A 15,881-nucleotide genomic window follows, 5' to 3' on the forward strand; every position below is an offset into this window, starting at 1 on the left:
TATAGCAACTGTTGTAAAACATTACTTGAAAGAAACCTGAAACTATTTAATGGAAACAAAGATAAAAGCAAGATATATATACATATAATAGTAGCTTTATCATCACACGAATACATACACCCATACATACACCCATACACATATACATACAAACATACATACATACATACATACATACATACATACATATGTATATATGTACATGCATACAGTAATATTTTATACTCTTTTTGAAAACACAGCCAGCTTCTAACAAGAAGTATTTTCACCTTATTTCTGGAGATTATGTCTTAGCGTTTTCAATTTTTCCTGTTTCTTTTTTGAGTATGCTCAGAATCTACGAAAAGCTAGTATTTTTATATTTGTACATGTATCACAACTCTTCTCTTTCCTACTGTGATATTTTGACCAGTTTGACATATATACACCTTTAATCTTTTTATTTTTGATCATGACAAAATTATTAGTTCTTCCTTTTAGCTGTATCTAACTGTATAACCCTGGAAATATTTATGTTTATACTTCCTCAAAACTTCTAGTTAGTGCATGCATAATTTTGGAATGTTCATATTTTTTCTTCATGTTTTCCTATAATAATCATTGACTGCCTTGTCATGCTTGTGAAGGTATTGTGATGTAGTTAGAGTTAAATATACAGTTAAAATATGTTTGTAGTTTCTGCAAATTGGATAGACATAAGGCACTTATGTATTTTGATCTAATACATACATATATAACCTTGCATATTAGTAATAGTTGTAGTATTTTGATCTCTTTACATTCTGAGTTCAAATCTTGTTAACATTGACTATTTCCTTCATTCTACTTAGAGTTGAAAAGACAATTTAATTTACTGGGTGAAAAGCTAAGCAGTATTTTGCGCATCACTACATTCTGAGTTCAAATTCTGCCAAAGTTGACTTTACCTTTCATCCTTTCAGGGCAAATAAATTAAGTACCAGTGAAACACTGGAGTCGATGTAATTGACTTGTCCCCTCCCACAAATTGTCAAGCCTTGTGCCTATAGTAGAAAGGATTATCATTATCATTATTATCATCATCATTAACATTGGACTTGTGTGCAGTAATGTAACACTCTTGAGTTTTAATCTATGAGGGAACTTCTACATAGTTGCACAATCTGCTAGAGTTTTCAGCCAAACCACTCTCAAATCACACTTCAACATCTTTAAATGAGAAAAAACACATTTAGTAATGTAATCCTAAAATGACAGAATGTTTGATGTTATATCTTTGATCATAAGCGTGACAATAAGAACTGGTTTAAAGTTAAACAGGAAATGGTTTTGACTATATTCATTGTGAATGCCTTGATAATGGGTCTGAACTTTACATCACTTATTCACTCTTTCTCTATAAATTTGTGTCTGTATAGGAAAATAATTTTTTTGTGTTATTGTTATTGCAGTGTTGTTGGACTGGCTGAATCATTAGAAGGTCAAACAACCTGCTTTGCAGTATTTCATTACTGGGCCCTATGTCAGGCCTTTAAATCCCACTAATGTCTTTCACCCTTTCAGGTGGATAAAATAAGGTATAAGTGAAATACTGGGGTCAGTTTGATCAATAATACCCTCTTCACAAAATGCTTAACCTTGTGCCAATGTTAACAACGTCATTGTTGTTATGGTGGGTAGGTAATGTAATGTAATATTAATTTGTCAGTGAATCAAATCCATAATTTAATTTCAATTCTTAGTTGCAACTATTACATCCTTATGTGTTGCATAAATATTTCAACTTCATATTTCTATGACCCCTTATATACTTGAGGTTTTTTAAGTATGGGGGAAGAGTATAAATCAACCAGGTGGTAAGAATGGTGGCCGTCTAACAGTCCTCATGTCCTCTGTCAACCACAGTACCAAACTGGGGTACTTCATGGGGTTTAATGCTCAATCTGAACTTCTGCAGATCAATGTCTGCTGGAATGACGTAGACATGGAGGAACCAAGAGGTTTGGTCTGAATTCTTACAAATGACTGATCTCTAAAGGCACCCAAGGACCTGATAGGGAGGTTAAACTAAGCTGTGTTATATCTGTCTTAGTAAGAAATTATTATCATCATCATCATTAAGGTGGCAAGCTGACAGAACCATTATGCTGCTTTATGTTCTGAGTTCAAATGCCACCAAGGTCAACTTTACCTTTCATCCTTTTAGAGTTGATAAAATAAGTGCCAGTTGGACATTGTGAGTCAATGTTACCAACTTCCCCCTCCCCTCAAAATTGCTGGCCTTGTACCAAAATTGGAAATCATTGTTATTATTATTATTGTTGTTGTTGCTGTTGTTGTTAAGGTGGTGAGCTAGCAGAATTGTTAGCATATTGGGTGAAATGCTTAGCAGTATTTCATCTGCTGGTGTTCTGAGTTCAAATTCCACCAAGATTGACTTTGCCTTTTATTCTTTCAGGGTCAATAAATTAAGAACCAGTCAAGTACTGGGGTCAATGTAATCGACTAGCCCACTCCCCACAAATTCCAGGCCTTGTGCCTGTAGTAGAAAGGATTATTATTATTGTTGTTGTTGATGGTCCATTGGAATTTCTTTGGTATTTCTTTGCCTGAAAATATTTTTAAAAATTTCTATAAAGAAATCTATTACACTGTTTACAAGGATAATATCAAACCTCCCAGACTTTCATAATATTTCATCAGTTATTTAATATTTCACTGTATCCTGAAGCTATGAACATGAAAAGTTGTAAACACATCCTTGAAAACATTTGAAATATGGTAACTTTATAAATGCTAATCAAAATTTCTGTAATTCAAACTTTGATACTGCTGTAAAGGAGAAATATTATAAGTAAATAATAAGTCTTTCCTTATTTAGAGCTTGTTATTGTGAATGCAGTAGTTTTTGACATTTTAATGGGTTTATAATAATCAAAACATAATTAACTTATACAAGTGATATAAACATTTGGATAAGATTTCTCTTTCAAAAGATTGCTTTTTATGAAAAAATGTCCTGAAATATTAGAGAAAAGAAAGATTTTCTCTTATATCTGAAATTTTTTTATCCATACTTTTGTTGTAATCTCATATATACATATATGCTTGCACACACATACACACACACATACATTAATAGATGGTTAAATAGACCATGGAATTACATGGAGCATTCTTTAGCGTTGGTTAAATGAAGCTACATTTAATTAAGTGTTGGTTCAAGTGAAATAAAGATATAATCTTCTAATTATTTGTATTTCCATTACATTTACCTGGTTTGTTATATTCAGGTGAAAACACTCAGAATCGAGAGCATGAACCATTGACCGATAACAATGACGATATTGGACATCATCAGTTGGCTCTTTATGAGGTAAGTTTTTGTTTTTTGTGTTTGTGCTTGTTGGTATGTGTGTGCACTTAAGATTTCCAGTATAGTAAAGTATTTGTTCCAGGAACACACAAAATACTGAAATACTAGCATCAAATTTGAACCCACTACTTTTGGTCATTTCATTCCTATTCTCATCAAAAAGCACCTATCAAGTTATTGTTGCTTTAACAAACTAAAAAAAAAAAAAAAAATCTATTTTCCGATCCTCTTCAGGTTACCACTAGTTTCAGTGCATCACTTTCACAGAATCCAAATCCTTCACTCAATTGACTGATTGGTATTATATCAGTTAACTTAAAGAAGACTGAAAAGTGACAATGAGTACTTAAGTTTTAAAACAATTTATTGGTAATTATGCTGTATGTCCATTGTTAGAAAGGAATAAAAGAAATCTGTAATCTTAAGAATATAAAGCAAAGGAAGACTATAAATCACATTGAGATATAGGAAAAGAAAATACGAATAGGTGAGTGAGTCAAGAATGTGTTGAGATGGATTTAGAGAAATGAAAACAGTGAATCTATAAAGAAAACTATGAAGTGCAATCAAAATATTAATGAATAACAAAAGAGCCTGTAAAGAAAGAAGAAAGGACAAGAAATAACATATAATCATATATAATGCTAACGTTACAGTATTCTTCTGTGCAATGTTGAGCAACTTTATAATTCACGGATTAATTTTTCATAATGTAAATAAATTCTATGACTTCCTAAGAATGAAAATCAAACTTGAATATAAACCATAACAGCTAGGCTAGCTTTGATTTACTGTTTCTGTTAAATTCTTATCATTAAATATAAAGCTATTAATAAATTATGACACTCATGATGTATGGAATCTATTTTAATGCAAAAATACCAATTTTCCAAACAGACATGTCTGAAAGTCACTGGTGTACTAATAGTAATAAATCTGAGTCAAGTTGCAAGACTACTTGTTGACATAGTTAATACAGGATCATTAAAAAGTTAATTAGAAATAATTATGTTATGAAAGTAATATTGTTTTGGTTTTTTTTTTTTACTCTGTCAGTGAGTATGTGAAACAACTCAGGACATGTTTTTTATAAAATTAGATCTCCTCGGTATAGAATAAACTTCATTGTACTAGCCAAAGTAGCGATGGGAATACCTGCAGGAACTTATAATTGTTGTTAAAAAGCACTCAGTTTTCACTTTAAAAAAATATAGTTTTGATAATGTTTTGTTAGTTTTATTTAATCAGGCTTATCTACTTTGGTAAGATTTGAAATGATGAGCCATTCAATGTTTGCTATTTCATTGGGTTATCTCTTATTCAGCTGTCTAAACTGAACAAAGAAATTGAGTGACTGAGTATCTTTACTCTCTAGGGGTTTATTGTAATTTACTGCTGTTGGTTCCAGTAAAAGCATAGAGACTAAGATTAGAAAATAATGGAAGATCCTCCAGATGTTTGGCAGCAAATGTTGTGTGAGTCAACAAAAAGCCTCTGCAGAGTTACTTTGTCTGCTAGAAATAGCAGTAAATTCCCCTTAAATTACATCCTGTTGTATTAATATGGAATAGCACATAGGACAAAGTAGTTTTAGATATATATAAAAAGATGGGATGGTCACACTGGATGGCTTAGTCAGGATTGACTTGAGGTTAGGCAACAGCAACACAAAGGTTGTGACTTACTATGCAAAGGGATAACTGTGTGAAACATTTGTAAGCATATTGTTACCTTGTAGAAAGACATATTATTGAATGTGGGATAAATCAGGTATGGCTTATTAGATATGTAATACCGAGCAGAATTCAGGTGATAAAACATCTGAACATTAAAATCATTGGCTGATATGTTAAGTACTTACAATGGTGAAATGATCATGTAACACATATTTGCATGTCACCTGTGGAATATAAGACTTTAAGTTGATGGTGGGAGGTAATTTCAGTAGAACCAGACCAAAGTAGAACTGGTAAAAGGGGGGGAAATTGTATATGTAAATTTCAAATCTCCACAAATGTAATGCACTGTATATCAAAATGGATGAAGCTATGTTATGATCTACATAAATAAAACCCATGCCAGCATGAGCTAATATATATATATATATATATATATATATATATATACATACACACACACATCGAACACACACAGAGTTAAGTTACTCTAATTATATGCTTTGAAATAATAACTGTAGTTAAGTATTAAATTTAAACTTTTTAGTATACTTTTGAGTTCATTTTATATATGTTTATTTAGTTTCAGTGTCAAGTAAATAAGTGCTGACCAAATATAAGGTCAATTATATATAATTGGCTGTATCCTCCCCAATAAAATTCCCAGCTTTTTACTTATGTTGGAATTCTGAGGGACTCACATACATGAACTTGAAATGGCTAAAAGCTTTTGTTTATTGTACTTCATTATATGGGATTTCTTTTTATACATTTTTGATGCCAGACATTCTCCTGAATCAGCTTCAGATTGAGATCTAATTCTTGTTTATTGTAGGTAAACAAAATATGTGTACCCCAGCATATTTCAGTTTTTGGCTTTCACTGAATTGAGTCGCACCAATGTAAATAAGCACTAACCACCGTAAATTTTAAGGATTATATCTCATTATGTATTGACCTAGTTATCTTAGCATTTATATTATATATGTTGACAAGTTAATTGCTCTTTAAATAAAGGCTTAGTGGTTCTGGTATAGAATGATTTTGGAAAGATATTGTGACACATAGTCAAGCCTATCTAATACATTTTAGATCATTATTCTTCATGAATCAGAGAAATAGTTGAAAATACTAAGTATATCATAGTCAATGCACACATAGATGCAGATGTGGCTTTCTGATTAGGAAGCTTGCTTCCCAACCGCATTTCTTCAGGTCCAGTCCCACTGCATGGCACCTTTGGGCTTGTGAGTGGATTTGGTAGATGAAAACTGGAAGAAGCCCATTGTGTATATAAATATAACTTGCCTGAAGACCTTGTTCACCAACAGGCAAAACTCAGAATGGCAAAAGACTGCTTCAAGAAAAATAAAAATGTGTGTGTGTGTGCATGAGTATGTATATTTGTTTGTGTTTTCCTTTTATCTTGGAAAATATATGCTGATTCATCATCATCATCATCATCATCATCATTTAACAACTGTTTTCCATACCAACATGGGTTAGACAGTTTGACTGGGACCGGAGAGCCGTACCAGGCTCCAATCTGATTTGACTGGATGCTATTATTAATGCCAACCATTCTAAGAGTGTAGTCAATGCCTTTTACATGTCTCAAAATATACTACATTAGCCATACTCTGGCTGTTAGCCTTTTTCCTTCCGACAAAATTATGCTCAATTGCAATTCCTTTATTCTTTTACTGGTTTCAGTCATTGGACTATGTTCGTGCTAAAGTACAACCTTTAGTTAGTTTTCATCGAAAGTTTTATCAAGCCCAATATCTATTTCAAAATTTATTTCATCCACTTCTATTTATTGAAAGTTCAGTTACTTTTTTGACATAAAGTGACACAATTTGATAATCCAGAATATACACACACATGTACAATAGGCTTTTGCATTGTTTCTTTCAACCAAATTTCACTACAAAAGGCATGGTTCTATGCTACAACTCTACAGTAGAAGGCACTTACCAAGCTGCATATAACAAGACCACTTCCATAATTATATAGCTGCTATGTGAACTTCTTAACTATAGAACATAATCAAATATGTCCTTTGAAAACATGGTGTACTGGATTTCAGATAAGTGCTCTTGATATGAGAAATGTCCAAAGCCTTAAAAAGATATTTAGAGATTCAATGAGAGCGATTATATATTAGAGAGTAAAAGTAGGAAAAGTTATATCTTAAAATCACAGGAGTGATAAGTACATAATATAAACAATATTGTATTAATAAATAGATAAAGTACACCTATGATCATTAAAGAATTTTTTTTTTTAAAGTTTTGAAAGTTCTTACAATCACTTCATGAACATACTACCTCTCAAAATGAAATCAAAAGTTGATAAGCATCGTTGGGAAGTATATCCACTCATCAGAGAAAAGGATAAATGTCACTGGAGGAAATTGAATGAAGGAAATACTATTTAAAATCGAATGTGAAGGGTGTTGTTTAAAAAATTATTCCTATAAATAAATCCATAGCAAAAATCCGTGCTAAGAATCTGTAATGGTTGTGTAGAGATAGAATTCCCATCATCCCTTTCCTCTTCCATGTGTAAACCATAAATGTAAGAGAATAAAAGTGATTAATTGTTGCTTTTATATTTATAGAGATAAAACCAGGAGATATTATTATATTTTATGCAAATGTAAATGTGTTTATTTATCTATTTATTAATACAATATTTAGTATAGAGTAAATTAATGTATTATATTTAAAGTCAATTAGTTATATATTAGAAGAGTATACTCTTCTAATATAGAACTAATTATATATATATAATTTGCATTAAGATTTTACAGCACCTTTATCTTTACTTGCATTTATTTTGTCTCAACTTGAAGTAAGAGCAATTGAACATGATGAAACAAAATCTAATATGGCTGAGTCATGGATTAGAAGTAAATCTCCATACAAGATAGTTTCAGGACACTGTTTTGATACCAAGTAGCATCCATATCACCAGCGCTCTGGAAAAAAGACAAGAATAGCATGTACTTTTATTTTCCTACCCTATAAATCTTCTGCCCTGTGTGTAGAATAAACCAACATTGCTTAGTATTCATGACAAACTGCCAACTAACTACCTTAGCTAGAAGTCTGTTTCACAGACAGAAGCCATAAGTGTTAAATAATTTGTTATTATATAGGCTAAGAAAATTATTGGGAAATAATGAATATTATGAAAGTTATTGTATTACTGTTGTAATTACTGACGTTAAATCATTAAGCCAAAGCCAAATAAGACTTGTGCACTTTTCAGATTTTCATTCAATAATAAATCTACAACTGTTTGTTTAAATTTTTATTTTCTTAATTTCTTTAAAATATTCATCATTGTATTTCCTTTTTATTTCTTTATCTTTGATTTAAACATTTTAGGAAGATTTACAACGAAGAGGTAAAGTTTCGAATATTATCAATCGAATTGGTAATTACCAAGCAGGAATTGCTCCTAACCTCGAAGAGGAAGAGGCTGCACCAAAAAAGAGCAAGGTGAGTGCATGATTATAATAGTCATTATATATCATAATGGTTATTTTACAGAAGATTTTTCATATTTTGTACTATATAACTCTTTATAATCTGTTCTTAAATACTTTGATATTTACTCCTGTTTTACTCAGAGTGCTATATCATTTTAAAGGAAGATACTCTAATTCATAGAGAACAAATTAGTCATGTCTATGAATTTGTTTTGCAAGATTCCTGATGTGAAATCATCTGTACAAACAGATATTATTATATTTCAGGATGGTCGTTTTTTTTTTCCTTGTCAAATAAATACATGCACTATATATTTGTTTTTCACTTGTTTATTATTGTTCTCATTTTGTCTCATGTCCATTGTCTGGAAATCATTTATCACCACACCTGTGACCTCTTCAGTGACTCTTCTATCCCACACATGGGATGGAAGAGTCACTGAAGAGGTCACATGTCTGTGACAAAAGATTTCTATACAATGGACATGAGACAAAATGAGAACAATAATAATTGAATAAAGATCAAATATATAGTGAGTGTGTTTATTTGGCAAGAAAAGAAAATGACCAACCTGAAATATAACAAAACTAATCATGACAAATGATTTAGCTGAGCCAGGATACCTGTCTTTAAACCAAGTTATGATGGCTATCATAACTTTTGTGATACTCACTCTACAGAGTAATGACACTTTAAGTTCTATAATGGAGAATTTCCAAGTTTATGATGAACCTTGTACATAATTTGCATGAGTGAACTATTTCAATAAACTACAGAAAAATTATGTTACATTTCAGGAAATTATTATAAACCGGGTCATTAATTTACAAAGAAGATTGAGGTTTTTTCTTTTGTTTCCAGGGAGCCAAGCTAGGAACATTGATGGGAGTGTACCTGCCCTGCATTCAAAATATATTCGGTGTTCTGCTGTTTGTACGCATGACCTGGATTGTAGGATCTGCTGGTGCCATAGAAAGTTTTTTGATAGTGATCGTCTGCTGTTCCACGGTAAGTAATTTTTCAATATTGATGTGTTGTCCTTTTACCCCCAACTACGTTCAGCTTAGAAACCAAATATCATGGCTATAATTCCTTATAAACATTTTTTTCTTATTGCTGCCTAATATATTTAAATTCCTTGTTTCTCTTCCTAGTAAACAATAATTCTATCTTCATATTTCTGTCTTTCTGATATTCATTTTTGTTTTGGAGAAAGTTTATGAATAATGTTCCTTTCAGGTGCTTTGATAAGGCAGATTATATATATATAATTACATAATAAAAAGAGAAAAATATAAATAAACTAGCACTCTGTCAGTTATGACAACAAAGGTTCCTGTTGAACTGATCGATGGAACAGCCTGCTCATGAAATTAACTTGCAAGTGGCTGAGCACTCCACAGAAATGTGTATCCTTAATGTAGTTCTCAAGAAGATTCAGCATGACACAGAATGTGACAAGGCTGTCCCTTTGAATTGCAGGTACAACTCATTCTTGTCAGCTGAGTGAACTGGAGCAATGCAAAATAAAGTGTCTCGCTCAAGAACACAACATGCCACTGGGTATCAAACTCAAGACCTTACAAAATCATGAGCCAAATACCCTAACTGCTTAGCCACATACCTTCACATGTACTGCAGTCTAAGACACTGCACTATGTCATTGTTATTATGTAATCAGTGATCTTAAATATTCTGCTTAATGTCTAAACAAATGGTAAATGACTCCTACCTATTAATTGGCTTATGTTTATATCCTCTTTTAAAAAAATATCATAAGCAAATAAAAGATTAACTGTATTACTATACAGAAATATCAAACTAGTATGTGATTTCATATTAATAAAATATTAACTTTTCTATTGATTCTATTGCAGACATTACTAACTTCAATCTCCATGAGTGCTATTGCCACTAATGGTGTAGTTCCTGCTGGAGGGTCATATTTCATGATATCAAGGTCTCTGGGACCAGAGTTTGGTGGTGCTGTTGGTATTTTATTCTATCTTGGCACTTCTGTAGCATCGTCGATGTACATCATTGGTGCTGTGGAAATTTTACTAGTAAGTCTATGTTTGATTTAACATTTCTGTTTTTGACTGTTTTTACTAAATTACCCCTTCATCATCTGAAATCAATGACTAAATTGGAAAAGATTGAAAAAAATATCATAAAATAAACAGATTATAAGTAATGTCTCATGTCAGGTGCAAAGTGGCAGCATAGGTCAATGACAGATTCATAGATTAAAGTTCTCCATCTCAGAAGATTAGCATTAAAAATGTGTCTGTGATTAAACATTTTAAAATATTGATTAATAAGAATATTTGTAATAAAGGCAATTATACATAATGGTTTTACACATTGCCAAACATAAAAGTGGAACTGCAAAACCCAAGAAAACTAATGATGCTCTCTCTCTCTCATATTTAGAAACTCTTGTTATGATTACACACACACACAACATATGTATACACAAACAGGCTTCCACTCAGTTTCTGTCGACCAGATGCTGCTTGCATCAACTTGACAATATAAAAGACACTTGCCTAGAGTGCCACACAGTGAGATTGAACCCAGAACACTGTTGTTGTAAAGCGAATTTCTTAACCATCCACCTATATTTGAACCTATATTATTAGTGATAATTGTTTTAATTAGTGTCTCCATGGATAAATGGTATTACTCTTTAACACATTGGATGACAATCTCAATTACAGAAAGGATGAGATAAAATGAAGTGCATAGCAGAAAAACATGAGAAAAGAAACTGTCAGAATGTAGGAATTTATGCAATATGTGTGTGTGTGTGTGTGAGAGAAAGAGAGAGTGTGTGTATTGTGAGAAAAATGCAGTATAGAGATGATGGATGGGGGGTAGCAGAGTGTAACCAGTAAGTTTTGAAAAGCAAAGTTTTCTGTAGTTGGAGAAATTGTAAAAACAATGAGAGCATAACCCCATGATGAATTAGAAATTGAAGATATATTATGAAATATGTCATTTAGTTAATCATATGATTTTCTTTTGAATATGATCTAGGGTGTTAGTGTTAAAAGTCTGTGAAGAAATCAATCTTCTAGTACAATACTAAGTAGTTGGGTGTAGGATTGGGTTTCGTAGTATCAGAGTGCTCTAAACCAGTGCTTCTCAAACTATCTGATGTGGTATACCAGCATTTTTTTTTTCAATGTGCCAGGGACCATTAATATTTCTTAGTAATATTAATATATACCAGAACCAATATATATAAAGAATAAAATAAAAGTTGACAATTTTTTTTATCTTATATTTATTTTGTAAACAAATAGTACGATATTACATAAGTATTTTATAAGCATTTTATGTTTCTTTCTTTTCTGGAAACTTGCTGCATACCAGCAGCTGATGGCTCACAGACTGACACCAGTCCACGGACCACCACTTTGAGTAGCACTGCTCTAAACAAAATATTCAGCCTTTCATGATTAAGGATTTGACAATGTTGGAAACATAAGGCTTGAAATAGGGGTCACTGAAGACTTGTTGTCCAAACATATATAAAATAGTTAATTCCATAATTTTTAGATCATTAGTGAAGCATTTAATACATTTTTGCCAAAATATCAAAGCTTCACTGGGGACATATTGTAAGTGTAATGTAAAAATCTCTGAAGAGAACTGTTACCATTAGCAACTGAAAGATTAGATTAAAAGGAACCAAGCAAATGGAAGCTAGATTAATTTGCATTAGAGAGATTTTTTTTGTTTTTGTTTTTTACTAAAGAGAGGGAGTAGTGCCTATGACCTCCCAGACAGGTATGGTTGATGCAATTGAATTTCTTTGTTTGTCAAATTCTGAAGGGAAGAATGCATCTCTTCCAAGGTGGGGAACAAAATACTTAAAGCTAGGTTCACTGAGACAATAAAGATGATGAGAAGAGTATAGGTGGGCTTTGCCACAGGTGTTATATAGCTGCCTAGTTCAGAATAGCAGAAAGTATTAGAGTAATGGTGAAAGAGACAGAGAAGAAAAACAAGACATATGTACACTAGAGTAAAGACCTCACTCATCATGAATGACCATGGAATTACACCTAGAAAGTTAACCTCTGAGGAACAAGTCCAGGAAAGGTTGTTTATAGAAGACCAGCAATTACCCATGCATACCAGCTTCTCCTCTCCGTGCCATTGATGTTATCCAATGGAAAGGCAAAGGTCCATACAGCTTGGCACCAGTGACATCACAACTCATTTTTACAGCTGAGTGAATTGGAGCAACATAAAATAAAGTGTCTTGCTCAAGAACACAATGTACATCCTGATCTGGGAATCAAACTGACTATCTCGTGATGCTCTGACCACTGAGCCATGCACCTTCACATCTGTAAGCTATGATTGCAGTATGGTGATAAGTGAATCTTTCACAATCAGCTCAGGTGAATGGATTCACAAAAAAGTCATTTATGAATGATTCAGATACATGAAAGTAGTTGAGATGCTCAATCTATAATAAAGATTTTTTTTAAATATGAATCAGTGTTAGAAATAATGCATATTCCATTATAACAAACTAATATATAATATCAATAAAATTTGAATGCTATTTGTATTCCATAAAATATTTAGTAAGCCTTATTTTCTAAAGGTAACACCAGTTCATTTACTAAAAAATAGATATTACTGAGGTCTAGGAAGATTCGGTTAGAAGAAGCAGTCATCTGCTAAACTATATGACTTATTGTCTTTAGTCTCATCACTCTGTTTGGTTACTTTCTGAATTATCTTTACCTTTATCAACTGCATTTCTGGTTCTGTAGCTATAACTGGGGACAGATGTAGTTAACATTTATTCTATTTAATTACCATCTTTGTGCTATCCATTATCATTTATATGGTAAAGTATTGATTCCATTTGTATTTAAGTATAGGATTAATATGACAAAAATTTCTTTTCTTTCTAATTTCAGACATATATTGCACCCCAGATGTCAATATTTGATGACATGTATCACAACTTTCGAATATATGGAACAGCTACATTAATTTTACTGTCCACTTTCGTCTTTATTGGTGTCAGATTTGTCAGCAAGTTTGCCACCCTTTCGTTGGCCTGTGTCATATTGTCCATTATTAGTATATATATTGGAATATTTGTCACCAATGAGAATCGAAGTATAAAGTAAGTAAATTATATTTATTTATCAATAATCTGCTTATAATTAAAATCACAGCAATGATTCTGTTTATATATTTATTTAGTTGTTGTTTTTAATTGATTTGTGAGGTTTTGTTTGAGGTGGGGAGGTTAATTCCAGTACATTTGGAGTAGATATTTTTATAGCCTGATTTTTTATCTTATGACAAACATTCAAAGTAGAACTGTTGTCAGGGTGACTCAAGAAAGCAGTGTTATGAGCTTTTCTCTATGACATAGTTAATTAGCTAGCATAAATTTTTAACATAATCATAAGTTAGTTATCTCACTGTACTATGCTTTACTTTGCTTTAACTGGTAATGAAATATAATATGAATGACCATGATAATGATGACAAGGAATTTCACAAATGATACATGTTAATCTTCAGGTTGTCCCCAGAAAGATTTACCCATTGATATTTCTTAATTATTTAAAATAAACTGAGGGTAGAATAATGAAATTTAGCACATGTGTTCTAATTTAAATTGTCAATCCATTGTAGTAATTACATTTCAAAAGGACCACCTTTCGCCTTGACCATAGCCTACAAATGGTTAGTCACTAAGTTGTGTGAGCACCATACCACCTCTTCATCTAACTTGACTCATGAAGACAGAAGGGCTTCCTTCAGATCTGACACATTTGAATAGGGGTGATCAGAAGCATTACTCTCTAGATGGACCAGATAGCGAAGTCCATGGGATTGATGACTGGATTTGAGGGAGGCCATATTGTCTTGTCACAAAAAACTACTGAAGTGCTCTTTGCACCACTGCTATGTCAAATTGGATGCATGGGCCAGAGCTCCATCTTGAGTGAAGATGTAATCGTCACCAAAAGTTTCTGTGACCCAGGTTAACACTTTTTCATCCAACAGTTCCACATAAACTTCTCTGTTGACCTTGACACCAGCATCAATGAAGATCAAGAGAGGCTTGGGCCCATCAGATGCAACTGCAGCCCACACCATGAGTAAAATTGGCTTCTGACAGCATAAATGACTCCTGTTACCTTCAGGCAAGTCTCCTGCATTACATGCATAAAGCCTGTCATTCTGCCTATTGGTAACTGCCTCGTCAGTGAAGATCTTCTCATCAGATCAGGTCAACACTTTGTTAGCAGTGTGCTTCATCTCAGCTAACATGGTTTTACCCCTGTCAAGTTGTTTCTTCTTGGAATCTGCTGAAATTAATTGCCATGGTTGTTTCTTGTATGCAGTTAGCTTTAAATTCTCTTCAAAACTCCTGTACCCTGACAATTTCGAAATATCAAGAGCTTTTGCTGTTTTTCATGCACTCCTGTGTAGATTTTGGTTCATTCACTTATTCACAGCTTCAACAGTTTGTTTGTTTGGTATGAATTGATCGTTTCCTATCAAGAACTGACTTGCTAGAGGTAGTAGCAGACTCCATGTATCATTTCCAGGTATTGAACACTGTTTTACGGAACATATTCAACTATTTTGTCATGTCCTTGTTACTCACTCCAGCTGTTTTCAAAGCACCAGTCATGTCAGCTTTTGCTTTCAACACCATGTTTGTTTACAAACCTGTTTTAGATGAATGAAACAATAAGCACATGAACAAAAGATATGAAAAACTTTATACTCTTTACTTGTTTCAGTCTTTTTACTGTGGTCATGCTGGAGCACCGCCTTTAGTCAGGCAAATCGACCCCAGGACATATTCTTTGGAAGCCTAGTACTTATTCTATCGGTCTCTCTTGCTGAACCGCTAAGTTACAGGGATGTAAACACACCAGCATAGGTTGTCAAGAAGCAATGTTGGGGAGACAAACACAGACACACAAACACATACACACATACATATATATATATATATATATATATATATATATATATATATATATATATATATATATATAAGCATATATACGACGGGCTTCTTTCAGTTTCCATCTACCAAATCCACTCACAAGGCTTTGGTCAACCCGAGGCTATAGTAGATGCCACGCAGTGGGACTGAACCGAGAACCATGTGGTTGGTAAGCAAGCTACTTACCATACAGTCACTCCTACGCCTATGTAAAATATAGATAATATTACCTGAACTGATATTCTTTAGGAAGAGTTTTAAACATAGGTAAATCTTTCTGTAACACCCTGTATATATTAGTTTATTGTACATTCTCTTAATTTTTCATTGGTTTCAGT

General features: G+C 32.6%; 1 protein-coding gene across 3 annotated transcripts in view; it reads left to right on the top strand.

Annotated features, from left to right (window-relative positions):
- The window catches only part of LOC106871151 (solute carrier family 12 member 4), a 189,380-nt gene that overhangs the window by 116,945 nt on the left and 56,554 nt on the right, over window positions 1-15,881 (top strand). For all 3 annotated transcript variants that reach the window (XM_089350456.1, XM_089350462.1, XM_089350472.1), the window contains 5 exons: window positions 3,273-3,355; window positions 8,427-8,540; window positions 9,393-9,539; window positions 10,409-10,594; window positions 13,478-13,689. In XM_089350456.1, the coding sequence (XP_089206582.1) occupies window positions 3,273-3,355; window positions 8,427-8,540; window positions 9,393-9,539; window positions 10,409-10,594; window positions 13,478-13,689 (742 nt within the window). The remainder of the gene's footprint in view (window positions 1-3,272; window positions 3,356-8,426; window positions 8,541-9,392; window positions 9,540-10,408; window positions 10,595-13,477; window positions 13,690-15,881) is intronic.

This window comes from Octopus bimaculoides, chromosome 1, assembly GCF_046866305.1.
Source record: "Octopus bimaculoides isolate indiv1 chromosome 1, ASM4686630v1, whole genome shotgun sequence".
Taxonomy (NCBI): Eukaryota; Metazoa; Mollusca; class Cephalopoda; order Octopoda; family Octopodidae; genus Octopus; species Octopus bimaculoides.